This window comes from Olea europaea, unplaced genomic scaffold (assembly GCF_002742605.1).
Source record: "Olea europaea var. sylvestris unplaced genomic scaffold, O_europaea_v1 scaffold764, whole genome shotgun sequence".
In the NCBI taxonomy this organism is placed as follows: domain Eukaryota; kingdom Viridiplantae; phylum Streptophyta; class Magnoliopsida; order Lamiales; family Oleaceae; genus Olea; species Olea europaea.
This window is the reverse complement of record NW_019266055.1, coordinates 135,321-148,135: the sequence shown is the minus strand read 5'-3', so window position 1 is coordinate 148,135 and position 12,815 is coordinate 135,321. Positions and strand designations below refer to the sequence as shown.

The window sequence follows — 12,815 nt, the reverse complement described above, 5'->3', positions numbered from 1 at the left end:
TACCAAATCACCACAGTTAGAACATCAAAATCCAAATGAAAAGACAAACAACGAATTAACATTCACAGTACCTACTATAAGCGTGTAGTTACACAAAAAAGTACTTATGAATAAAAATCATGATTTAATAGTTTCAGTAATATATTTTGTTAGTGATATAACATCGTATGGTATACATCTTATGAGTTACATTATAGAGTTATTTACAACTATGCAAAGTATAACCATCGACTAGAACATACAAATATGCAAGGCAGTAGCAACACAATATCAAAACAAGTGAACAATGTAACACGTACTCATATATAAACCAAAAAGAGAACAGACAATAAAAATACCAATGGCGTTATATACATTCCTCTAAATTGAATAAATGGCTAAAAAGGCCATCGATTGCTATGAACATTAGCTGACTCATCCATAACAGTAATCTTGTATTGAGGAATAATAGCAAATCCACAGATGAGAAAAGTTTAACGGAAAGGAGAAAAACATATGAAGTCCTAGAGGCTAACAGAGAAACTTTGGACACTAGGTGCTACTAACATCCTCTTTGCAAACCTCTGAAAAGTCTAGGTTTCATATAGGATAAAATTTCTTGATAATATCGAGAACTTAGTTCTCCCTTCTTGCATGGATCTTTAACAAGTTTAGCATCATAAGCCTTTTTTCGGTAGCTGCAGATTCCGCAATAAAAAGTTTAGCTTTGTTACATCTAATTTTTTACGGAGTGAAATCAATTCATCCCGTGTTTGGGTACCATATTTTATTGTAAGGAAATAATCAATTTTAGCCATTTGAAGCATTTTCTTCAGCTTTTAATTTTACAATTTCTTCTTTTGCAATAGAATATGTTATCCAATTGAATCAGCATCAAATTTGAGGCTAATTTCCTATTGTCGTCGAAGATAGTAGATCAAACCATATCATACTCCTCAGTGCTTTAGCACATGCTTTTATATTTTGATTTTTTTTCTTCAGCTACACCTAGTTTCACAATTTTCTTCTAAAGATTGGATCTTTCAATTTAAGATGTTGACCCGCTTAATGCAAAGCTCATACTTTGCCTATTAGTCTTGGAATAATACCGCGGCTCGCGATAGATTAGCATCAATCATCTCTCTCCTTTGCGTAAAAATAAGGTCCTTGGCCAATTTCTCATATGGTTGATTAAAATAGGTGTAACACAACCAGACAATCCGGATGACAAAAGGAATAAATGAGAATAAAATCTTGACATGTAACTCATCATGATAGAGGGTACCAAAGAAAGATTTAAAGTTAAGGGAAGAAGAAGTTGGTAGGACTAAACTTTGCCCAAATCCGCTGGACTCGTTCCATTTTCCAACATGGATGGGCGAGGAGGAAAATATAGTTTCTAAAGATGACAACCCTAAAACAAAAACATCAACAACGAGGCATTGTAGTCTCCCTAACCCTTTCGGGGGTAGCTTAGGTGGTTGAATCCCCAAAAGGAATATAGCTAACCGTTCTAAATTCTCCAGAGCTTGAATTCGTAGGCGAAGATATTCTCTAACACTTGGGAATGTTCGCATTGAGGTCAAACTCACTAAAAACATAAAATGGAGAAGGTATTGAAACAAAATGATAACAATAACTAAGTAGAAATAAGGACTAGCAGGCCACAAAGTTTATCAAGAGTACGACTATAAATTACAAAACATGTTTTTCTATACCAAATCACCACAGTTAGAACATCAAAATCCAAATGAAAAGACAAACAACGAATTAACATTCACAGTACCTACTATAAGCTTGAAGCATAACAATGGAAGCATGAGGATTACTATGTTGAAATTCCCGGCTACATTGAACAAAGAAGAAACCTTCTTTCCATAAATTCACTTGGTCAGGAGAGATTACCAACTCTGAGCAGGCCCTGGAAAAACGAGGAGAACGTTTTGGGAGTTCAAAGTATTATCCAAAGGCCTGGGATGATACATCAAACAAAATATATTTGGTGAAAGTTTTCTTGATATACCTACGGATCCCTGCAACAAAAAGACTCGGATAGTTGGGCCCATCCACTTAGAGCAAGTTGTGGAGGTGCATATCTAAAGATACAAGAGTCTCACTAAAAAAGTGAAGAAAGAAAATCCTGAGCCCCATATCCAATGAATGCTTTGAATAGGTACGCAGCTTGGAATGGATGATCCGCCATTTGAAATGGTTTAGGACATAACAGTTCTATGTCATTAGGAATGTTAAAAAGGATCATGATTTTGGCCTTGTTCAGGGAGATTACTAAAGATTTTTGAAGCTTCAAAAACGTTCCTAACATTCTCTTTAAGATCAACTGCACATTAGAGTGATAGAAATTTCACATCTAAAACTAGAACTCCTAGGATCGGTACTATTAGACACGCTTTGAAGGTCAGTTTAGGACAGGGACGGATCCAGAATTGGATCCAAGACTGGGCTATTACGCGGGAAATTTTTTTTTTTTTTACACATAAAAAACTGATTTTTTATCAAAAAAAATAAAAAATACCTTAAAAAAAACCTCTTGGGTCTGGGGGGGGCTACAGCCCAGCCCAGCCCAGCCCCCCTATCTGTCTCTGGTTTAGGAAGACATTGCATGAAAGATGTTAGAAAAGGATAAAGAAACAGTAAGTACTAAGGCAAGAAATTTGCTTGAAAGTAATGAGGCTACAAAGTAAAAACGACCAACCAAGTTATGACAATTATAGATTCTGGTGAAGACATATTAGCCATTAAAAATGATAGTAAGAATCATAATCGTCCAAAATGAACATGTGGCTAATACAATTTCAAGACAAACTGGCTAAGTCATATGCAACCGACGTATGTTTAAAATAGTTATTGGCTACTAACTAAGAAAAACGCAAATAAGGCCCATATGCGATTAAAACGATAAGTGACTGCCAACACGTTCTCCATATTTTCCCTTACGAGCAGGAATGAGTAAGGCAAGATGAAGAACCATCAATAGCTTTGCTCATCATAGCATATGGCAAATAAGTTCCTAGATTTAATGTAAATACCAAGAATGCGTCCGCAAGAGTTGTGGGCTACTACCGAAGAAAAATGCAAATAAGACCCATCTGTGCATAAAACAATAAGTGGTCGTCAGCATGTTTTCCATATTCCCCCAACAAGCATGAATGAGCAAGGCGAGGAGAAGAACCCCAATAGCTTTGGTGATAATAGCATACAATAAATAAAGTCCTAGATTTAATATAAATATTAAAATCGAACCTATACGATTATTTGTTAACCTTCGAAGTGTAATTCGCGAACCCAGCTAGCTATTAGGCTAAATGCATAGCCATGTGCGAGGGGAACAAAGAAAAAACAGCCTCGCCGAAGGATTACAAACCATTTTTCATATCCAAATTGGCTACGGGCCGTAAATAAAGGCATGTGGGCATATTAGCAAAGCGTGACATTTAACCGAATCAGTTAAAAGATAGCTAATAAGGAACCTCCATTTGTCGTTTTCTCAAAATGACCAAATTACCTCAAAGTTTGGAAGAATATATATATAAATGTCCTCTCATTTGAAGAATAAGTCATGCAATTCAAATATCTCACTTCAAATAGTTATTTCACTTCTTGATCCAATTTGTACATCCAAATTAGCGAGTTTCAGAAGTGAATAGGATTTATTGATCCGATTTGTATCATCAACAATCTTTTTGGATTTCTCACCGTTTTGACAAAAACGTATAGTTGACCACACAAAAATGAAATTTATGAAAATTGATAAAAACCAATGATTTCTGTGGAAATGTGCTCGAAGAAGTATGTAAAATTAATACAAATTTGCAAAACGACACCAAAAGTTTGAAAGATCGACGAGAAACAATCGTTTCCATGGAAAATCTGAATAAGTGGATAGTAGACTGCTTGGATGTATGTTTGAACAAGCGTGAGGCCGAAGCGTGAGGCCGACACCATAACTTTGGAACATTGGAATGAACCAAAGATTTCTATGGAGTATCTGATTGAAAATTATTAGAGGAAGGTAGATATCTAAGGTTTATGTTCGAAGAAGCGTGAGAAATGATGAATCAAAAGTGATAAGAAAAACATAACCAAAGTGAACAGAAAACCTCTTAGGCCTAGTGAAATGGACCTAGTAAATAGGAAAAAGAAGTTTAACCGTGCAAACCCACTTCAAGTGTGAAAAGGAGGAATTCCTAAATGAACAGTAATGAATGATTAAGGGAGAGGGGATAAAAGACATAATGATACTATAGCAAGAAAAAATAGATTATTTCATGTGTAAACGGAAAATAAGATATTTTGCTAGAATTGAGTCTGCTCACATTATATTGTATGTAATCAATGTATAAAACAAAAAAATTTTAAATTCTATTTCATAGATAAAAGTCATGTACAAATAAATATCACTATTGAGTTGTATGGGATAAAAATAATTGAAATCTATAAATTTTTAGCCCCAGTTTCACGTGACTTAAAATTTAAAATCAAAATCAACAATAAATTTTAATCATATATTTTAGGTGACCTACAACTTTCCAATCAAACATTCTATCAATTTTTTTCAAAATCTACTAAAAAAAATTAAATTTTAATAAAAAAGGGGCATAGCTGCCAACATTGGATTCAATTAACTAGTTTAATGAGAAATGAAAAGGCTAAAAATATTCATACCCTAGTTTTTAATAGCTATATTAAATTTTAATTGCATGAAATGTTCATAAAATTCACACATTATTACAATTATGACTCAAACTTTTTTCATGCATTCTTATTATGAAATTAATGTAAATTGTTCATAATTACAATTTTTATCCAAAATTTTCATTAAAATAAAGCAAAAAGATTCATTTGCCCATTGTACTTTTGAATAAGCAAACTACTACCACTAATACTGCCGTTGTTGCTAATAATAGTAATGAGAAAATGCAATTAGATATTTAATCCTCATTTTGAAGCATGTGATAATATCTTTGAACGAGAATCATGATTAAGGACAACATATTTCGATTAATGAAATATTAAAAATTAGAATATTATGAAGAAATAGATTAAAGATATAAATGTGGTAATAAAAAAAGGTTGATGACTTTTATGCAATTAAAATTCTGTAAAGTTACATGATTAAAATAAAAACTTTCAAAATCATTGAAATAACTATCAAATCAAAATAATTAACTTCAAAATTTAATCACACAATAAAACGTATTAAACTACTAATTTAATCACAAAAACGTACCAATTCACTCCCAAAATTCAATCTTTTTATTTTTTTATTTAACTTTTCATTGTCGATTTAGCTGTATTCAACTTTTTTTTTCTTGATCCTTTTCCCATTTTGATGTAGCGTAGATGTCTAAGCAAGAGTGTGAAATGTGAATTGTTATAGCCATTTACATTTTTATTTTTAATTTCGTGGCAACCACTTGCAATTTGCACTAAAATCCAAACCGCGCAATTGACGCGTGAATACAGTTTAAGCTGACGCGGACGAGCAGCTTCTAGACGTTCGAATAGGTTTGATAAACTCACTCGCTCTCATACAATCAAATGATCACCCACCCAATCAGATCGCCGCTTGACTAAACCCGATTGCTCTGATCTCATTGTAATTTGATATGACTCACCGAGTGGTAATGTTATCATAACTCTCTGAAAATTAGATACCGCAGCTCTAAAATATCGGATTCAACGTACCTGGGCTCTTCTTACTCGCCAGATCCAGATCGAGCGGCTGAAATTTCACACACTGCCATACCGTTGATATAGCCGAAACTGATATTATACGGCCCAAAATTTCCAGACTATGAGGTTCTATAAGTAACGACAAACAGAGCAATTTTACCACTCTCTCTCTCTATATTTGTTGCATAATAGTGTGTGTGCTGTGTGGATTGGAAGGTGGAAGACTTCGGGGAGCTTCGTCCTGTGATTAGGGTTTTTTACTTGTGATTTGAAGAATTTCCCTCTGGTTCAGTGAGAATTTGATTACTCTAGGGTTTCGAGAGCCTGGGATTTTCTCTATTTATCTGCCTATTTATTTGCTACTCTGGCGGTTTAGTTTGAGCTTATAAAATTAGGGTTTCACTGCTGGCTTCTTGATTAAGAAGTTCTTAATTACTTTTGTTGTGTGGCAAGCTTGCGGAGGAAAATTTGTTCCTTGTAACTCGAAGGGTATTTGAGTCAAGGTAATTATGCACAGGGTTTTAGATTTTTGTACCGTGAATTGCTGTAATTTTGCAGTAAGTAGGTTAATGAAGTTAGTATGATCTGTAAGTATGGGAGGGTGGATTAACTAAAAAGGTTAAGGAAAAGAAGAAAGCTTTTGGCAGTAAGTAGGTTACTGAAGTTAGTATAATCTGTAAGTATGGGAGAATGATTCACTAAAAAAGGAAAGGAAAAGAAATGAAAGTTCTGAGAGAATCATAAACGGAATTTGAGTAAAAAATCTTTGTGATTAATTACTTGAATTAGTAGTATTCAATGTACAAGCATGAGGTTTAATTCATTTCAACGTCAAAACTAAATACTTGTTTAATTCAGATTGACTATGGGGATGTGAAAATTATTGTATAGTTGCTGAGATCGTTGAAATGTTACAAGGTTTATTTATGTAGGAATAATGTAAATTTATGATCTTTTGGTGGATTTAAGAAATCGGTGTGGTGCATTGGTTTTATGCAGTGACAATTATATTGCTCAGCTGGGCAAGGAGATTGATTAATTTGGTGGAGTGAATTTCAGGGGATTACTATGGCTAAGAAGGATAGGTTCCCTCCTGGATATGCTACTGGTTTTGCTCCTCAGTATGAATCGGAAGGATCTGGTAGCTCAGGGGGAATTGACAACCAAATTACTCTATCGAAGGATTCTACTGTACCTATGCGAAAATGGATAGATCTGAATTCTGCTTCGCGAGATGGTTTTGCTGTGCCTATTCAGGTAGTTCCTCTGTCCAAATTGTCTTCATCTGAGAGAAAGAACTTAGCACTCCGGCTGACATCAGAACTCGAGCAGATTCGGTTTCTCCAAAACAAAGTTGAGTCATACAGGACAAAATTGCCAAATGCTGTAACAGTTTCATCATCTAGTGATATCCTCAGCTGTAGCAGTGCGAAACAAAAGGGCCCTCCATTTGGCACTGCAAAGAAATCCTCAGCTTTAGGTTATGGGCCAGGGAGGAAAGGGCGTGGTTGGAAACGCGGTATTACAGGAAGATTTGAGTCTGTGGAGCAGCATAAAACTGCGAACCAGAACGTGGAGATCTTTAAAAATTGTGAGAGTTTATTGAATAAGTTGATGTCACATCGGTTTGGGTGGGTGTTCAGTTCCCCTGTTGATGTAGTCAAACTAAACCTTCCTGATTATTTCAATGTTATAAAAAACCCAATGGATTTGGGGACAATTAAGAGTAAGCTTGCTTCAGGGAAGTATGCTAGCCCGCTAGACTTTCTTGCTGATGTCAGGCTCACATTTACCAACGCCAAGACCTATAATCCACCAGGAAATGATGTCCACATCATGGCGGACACCTTGAGTAAGTTTTTTGAAGTAAGATGGAAAGCATTTGAGAAAAAACTCGCTGTAAATGGTGGTGTGTGCATACCTGAAAAATCAATCATAAACAAAGAAACAGAAAAAGCCAAACAAGTGACCCCCCTGAAGAAGAGGAAAGTATGCTCAATGCAGCATGAAGCGATACAAGAACCAATCAAGAGGAAAATGACTGATGAAGAGAAACACAAATTAAGCATTGAATTGGAAGCTTCGTTGGGGGATCTACCAAATCATATCATCGAGTTTTTGGGAGCACAAAGTTCAAAAAGAGGGGATTCTGAGGAATGTGAGATTGAGATCGATATTGATGATCTCGGAGATGACACGCTATTCACATTACGGAAGCTCCTAGATGATCATTTGCGTGAGAAACAAGACAACTTTGCAAAATCTGAAGCCTGTGAAATAGAGGTTGTTTATTATCTGCTGTACTTGTTGTTTTCTCTTTTAACAAAATTCAGTTCTTTTGGCGCATCGTTCATATGCAAGCAAGAATTATTTGTGTTTTGCTTCCCATCTCTTTCAGATGCTACATGAATCAGGGCCCAGCAATTCATCGATGCTAGCAGACAAAGGTTCTAATTCTTTTATTTTGGATCTCTGTTGCAATCCTATTACATGAATTGCCTGTGAGATTCTCACTTCACACTTTGTTCTCTTATTCTGGAAACTTGTAGGAAATGAAATTATCTACGGGGGTGTTGATATTGGTGGAGATGAGCCTCCAGTCTCCAGCTATCCTCCGGTTGAGATTGATCAAGATACTGGGATGGGAAGCAACAGATGTAATGAAGCAGGTATATTTTGTTGTAATATGGCTTAATTTGTTGGACATGTATGCTAATTTAATCTGTTGTCTCTCTTACGCTTCCTCCCTCTTTATTAGAGGGACTTGTTTGGAAGTTTTGTTGGTTAAATGCGACATAAACATTAATTTCGCATAAGTTTGATCTGAAGCATCATATTAAATTATTAATAACCTGTGGGATGAAGTCCTTTTGGAGTTGTAATTCATGAAGATTGTTTGCACTGGTCAATTTTACAAATTTTGGCTCTGTCTGCTAATAAATGAAGGGGGAGGCACCTTTTTGACAACCAAATGCAGTAGCTGTCACAAGTTTGTGACTCTTGGATGATATGAACCTTTGTTGTTTAACATGAATGCTAATAATTTATCTCAAAGTTGTTACCATTTTGGAAGACATCGTTGCAAGCTTATTGTCCTCCATATCTACAGTTCTTTCTTCTTAATAAGTTCGCTTCTAATCAACAAAAACATAACGAGTGGTGACTGAAGAAAAGGGTTAAAGTATCTTTTAAAGATGATACTGGTATTGTGGTGGGCATAATTCACGCTTACATAATTAAGTTCTCATATTTGTGTTACTTGATGAGAAGGTTAGTTTTTATCTTGAGAAGAGATAAGGTGTTGATCAAGCAGGCCCGAGATTTGTACTTGTGGTTAGCTATTTTCCCCCTGTTGGCAAGTTGGCTTGTCCCGTATTATATGATTATAGCATGAGATAATAATATCTTTCTACGAGCTTCTGAGGTTGTCATTTTTTATTCTGATGTTTTTGTAGTTCGACTTTATGGTTCTACATTATTTTAAATTGTCATGGTGGTTGGTGATATACTCTTCTTGCAGGTCCTAATTATAGGAATGCATCTGACACAGAATCCGAATCTTCGAAAGGTTCTGCAGCAGTAGAGCTGACAAAGGTATATTAGATGCATATTTGTTTTCCTTTTTTAGTTCTCTAATAATTATAATGTGTCTGCACAGACTCAAGTATTTGATGTAAAAAAAAACTTGTTCCAAGATGCTGCTAGATGAATTTAGATTTTGTCTCAGCTATTTACAATACAATTTCAGGATCATGGGAGTTATACTTCAGAACTAGATAAAAAGGCAGTTGCTGATGATGTAGTGGATGGAAATCGTGAGTTTTTCAGTAGTTATTATTGTTTTTTTAGATCTCATTACCATGCATGATTTCCTTTCGATGTCATTAGAATTAAGTGTCCAATCTTTGTGGAGAAGGGAGATTGTTGTCAATTCATATTTGTTTAAGCTGTATCTGTTAAGCGATTGCTTGAAAAATCTGCAGTTGCTGAAGGTGTTTATTACTTCATTCAAATGAAAACCATGGTATGTGTTTGCTTGTAATCAGGATGAACTTTGAAAATCATGTAGGAGAGGTTCTCTTATGAATTATAATTTCATGGTTTCAATAGAGGGCTACTTGAAGTTTCTAGTAATCTACTTTGGAAACATGTTTTTGACACATTAACAAGGTTTAAATTCTGTCATGTCTGGTTGTCACAAGATTTTGTTTTGTTTTTGAAATTGTTCTGAGGCTATCTTTGGTTAATATCTACACTATCTATTGATGAAACTTTTACACTACTACTATGCATGATCTTCTGGATGAATTCTTAAAAAGCCGTATGACGAATAGTGATCAATTTGTCATGTCTGGTAGTTCTTGTACTGGGAATATTGCAACTGCTTGGTTTCTGCATGTGGATCTATATCAGTTTACGTGTGGCTGTTGTCCATTGTGGCCTTACCATGACTTATCCAATAGAAGCTAAATTTAAGGTGTTCTCGATGTATTGTAAAATATCAACATTCTCATTTCTTTGCATGTCAACTGGATCCTCTGTTATATACTGAAATGAAATTTGATCATTTCAAAGTTCTTTTCCAATTTTATTTTTTAATTTGTTATCATTGCATTCTAATGTAAGAACGTTTCTATTGATATTGCATCAATGGCTATGAACAGAATCAGTTAGTGGGTTTGACCAGCTTGAACTAAATTTCCAAGTGAAGCCGAACTCAGGCAATTCAGATGATCATCAGGATGGTAAGAATGGGGAGTTATAAGTAGAATTCAAAAGTTTGGTTTCCTGCTTATGCTTTCTTATTCATGACATTTGACATGTCAGGGGAGAGTCCTTCAATTGATAGGCAGGTTTCCCCCGGGAAGCTGTACCGTGCTGCTATCTTGAAAAAACGATTTGCAGATACTATACTAAAAGCTCGAGAAAAGACACTCAGCCAGGTTAGTTACATGACTGCTTTAGATGCCACTGGATCTTTCCAGTATTATTCAGTATGAACATGATCTGTTCTACTCCTTGCAGGATGATAAAGGGGATCCTGAGAAACTACGACGCGAAAAAGAGGAGCTCGAGATGCACAAGAGGAGAGGTAGTTTACCTATGCAACCCCTATAAATTTTATGGCAGAATGTGTTTGGCTAAGCTTTAAAAAAATTGAAGTTATTTTTAGGTACCTTCTTGTCTGGAAGCTTAACTATGTTCATGCTTGTAATTAAAAAACAGTTGCTTTTATTGAATTATTATCAAAACACCTGTTTGAGCTCCATTATAATTTAGTTTTTGAGAAAAATTGTATTTTATAATAACGATTTTTTGAAGAATGTGTGGTTAAAAAAGAAAGGAAAAGTTTTGAATTTACATGCAATATTATTTTATTGTAGTATGTGATTGAAAAAAAGAGTAATGAATTTTAGAATTAATGGATCCCAAACAGGGGCAAAATAAGTAACTGATTTATTTCCAACTTTGACCAATAAGAAAGTTATTGAATATGAAGACATGTAATAAAGTAACTTTTAAAGCTTAGGCTAACATAGTGGGATTGGTTTTCAACATCGCCAATCTGAAAACTAACAATCTACTGTTTGTATGATCAGAGAAGGCAAGGTTGCTAGCAGAAGCCAAAGCTGCAGAAGATGCTCAAAGGCAAGCGGAAGCAGATGCTGCAGCAGAAGCCAAGAGGAGGAGAGAGCTAGAGAGAGAAGCTGCTCGCGAGGCATTGCTCAAGGTTTGATGAACTTTTGTTATCTCAGAATAGTTTGGCTTTTCCTCCCTCCATTCTTGACCGAAAAATTCCACTATTTTCTAGATTGAGAAGACTGTTGAAATCAATGAAAATTCTCGGTTTCTTGAAGATCTGGAAATGCTGAGGGTTGTCCTACCTGAGCAATTACCTAGCTCAGTAGATGAGACTAGCCCAGATCACTCACAGGATGGGTTTGGCAGTTTCAAGTTTGGAAGCAGTAATCCTTTGGAACAGCTCGGTTTATATATGAAAGTAGATGAGGAGGAGGAGGAAGGTGAACCACCTAGTATTCTGAAGAACGTCACCGACGAGGTTGAAGAAGGGGAGATTGACAAGGGGTCTTATTAGCTCAAGCAGCTGCTGCTAGATGAGCAATATGCTGAAAGACAGAATCTTCATATCCAGAAATGCATTAGTAACTTTGGGGTTCCGTAGAATATAAGAGGTTGCACTTCGGAATTCAGAGTTGACTGCATTTGAAAGTGAAGTTTCTATGGTTTTCTTTCCTGAAAGATCAAACTGCTACAGAAAAAAAAACACAATCATTGATATAATGCCCATATAGGGAGGATTTACAGTGAGTGCCATTGTTTCAGTTGTTTTAATGTATGAAAGTACTGTAAAAAGAAAAAAAATTGAAAAATTTAAAGGAAAAAAAAAATATATACATATATATATATTTGGGATGGGGTGAATCTGCAGAACAATAGATTGTTCTCGGTACTTGAATGACTAGTATTGAGTAGAGATGGTTGATCTTGAGTTTTCAAAGTGAATTTATATACGCGCGTAAGGGATTGAATTGTATTGGACATGATTTAAAATGGAAAAAAAAAAAAAGAGAAGAAACGTTAGTATTGTAGTTTTCTTGTTTTACTTTCTCGTTCTATCCCAGATGATACCAATGTTCTACTTTTTGTCAATTGCTGAACTAATGTCTGATGGCAAGTATTGGGAGTTTCGAATTGCCAGCAATGACATGACCTCTTGTATAATGTTTTTGAAAAATGATTGTTGTACATCGTCATTTACGTAATCTTTGATGAGGTGTCAAAATGGAAGTTGGGAGTTTCTTTTTTATTCATTTATTTTTTATTTGGTTGTCAAATTTCGTTACCTCATATGTTGGTAAATAAATCTGTAAGTTGTGATGTATAGGCAGAGCAACTAATCTTTTTTATGTGATAAGCACAATTACACAAGTTGTGATTGTTCTCGAAGGACGTGTTTATTTTGGTTTTTTTTTTCCCCCCAACCATTCGAGATTCAAGAGTTATAATTACAGCAGCTGTTCTAATCGGATCCGCATGCCTGCTGCTGATCCTATAAATCTCTCCATCTGTAAATTCAAACAAGAAACTTGAAGATTTGATGGTGTATTGGTAAACAATAT

General features: G+C 35.2%; 1 protein-coding gene across 2 annotated transcripts; it reads left to right on the top strand.

The window, feature by feature from the left end:
- The first annotated feature begins 5,778 nt into the window (after positions 1 to 5,778).
- Positions 5,779 to 12,356, top strand: LOC111391209 (transcription factor GTE8-like). Of its 2 annotated transcripts, none has more exons than XM_023016371.1 (11): positions 5,779 to 6,176; positions 6,673 to 7,956; positions 8,072 to 8,120; positions 8,223 to 8,342; positions 9,194 to 9,267; positions 9,422 to 9,488; positions 10,338 to 10,418; positions 10,501 to 10,616; positions 10,699 to 10,765; positions 11,274 to 11,404; positions 11,486 to 12,356. In XM_023016371.1, exons 2-11 carry the CDS (start codon positions 6,742 to 6,744, stop codon positions 11,768 to 11,770), a joined length of 2,205 nt encoding a protein of 734 aa, XP_022872139.1. In that variant the 5' UTR covers positions 5,779 to 6,176; positions 6,673 to 6,741; the 3' UTR covers positions 11,771 to 12,356. The 2 variants fall into 2 exon arrangements, with proteins under 2 accessions (XP_022872139.1, XP_022872140.1); XM_023016372.1 differs by having other exon boundaries at positions 5,801 to 6,176; positions 6,733 to 7,956.
- The last annotated feature ends 459 nt before the right edge of the window (positions 12,357 to 12,815 follow it).

What these genes read in the sequence shown, in the direction of transcription:
- LOC111391209 (XM_023016371.1), top strand. Translation starts at nt 6,742, where the DNA reads ATGGCTAAGAAGGATAGGTTCCCTCCTGGATATGCTACTGGTTTTGCT. An exon ending in CTGAAGCCTGTGAAATAGAG is followed by an intron (nt 7,957 to 8,071) that starts GTTGTTTATTAT and finishes CATCTCTTTCAG; the next exon opens with ATGCTACATGAATCAGGGCC. An exon ending in CGAGATGCACAAGAGGAGAG is followed by an intron (nt 10,766 to 11,273) that starts GTAGTTTACCTA and finishes TTGTATGATCAG; the next exon opens with AGAAGGCAAGGTTGCTAGCA.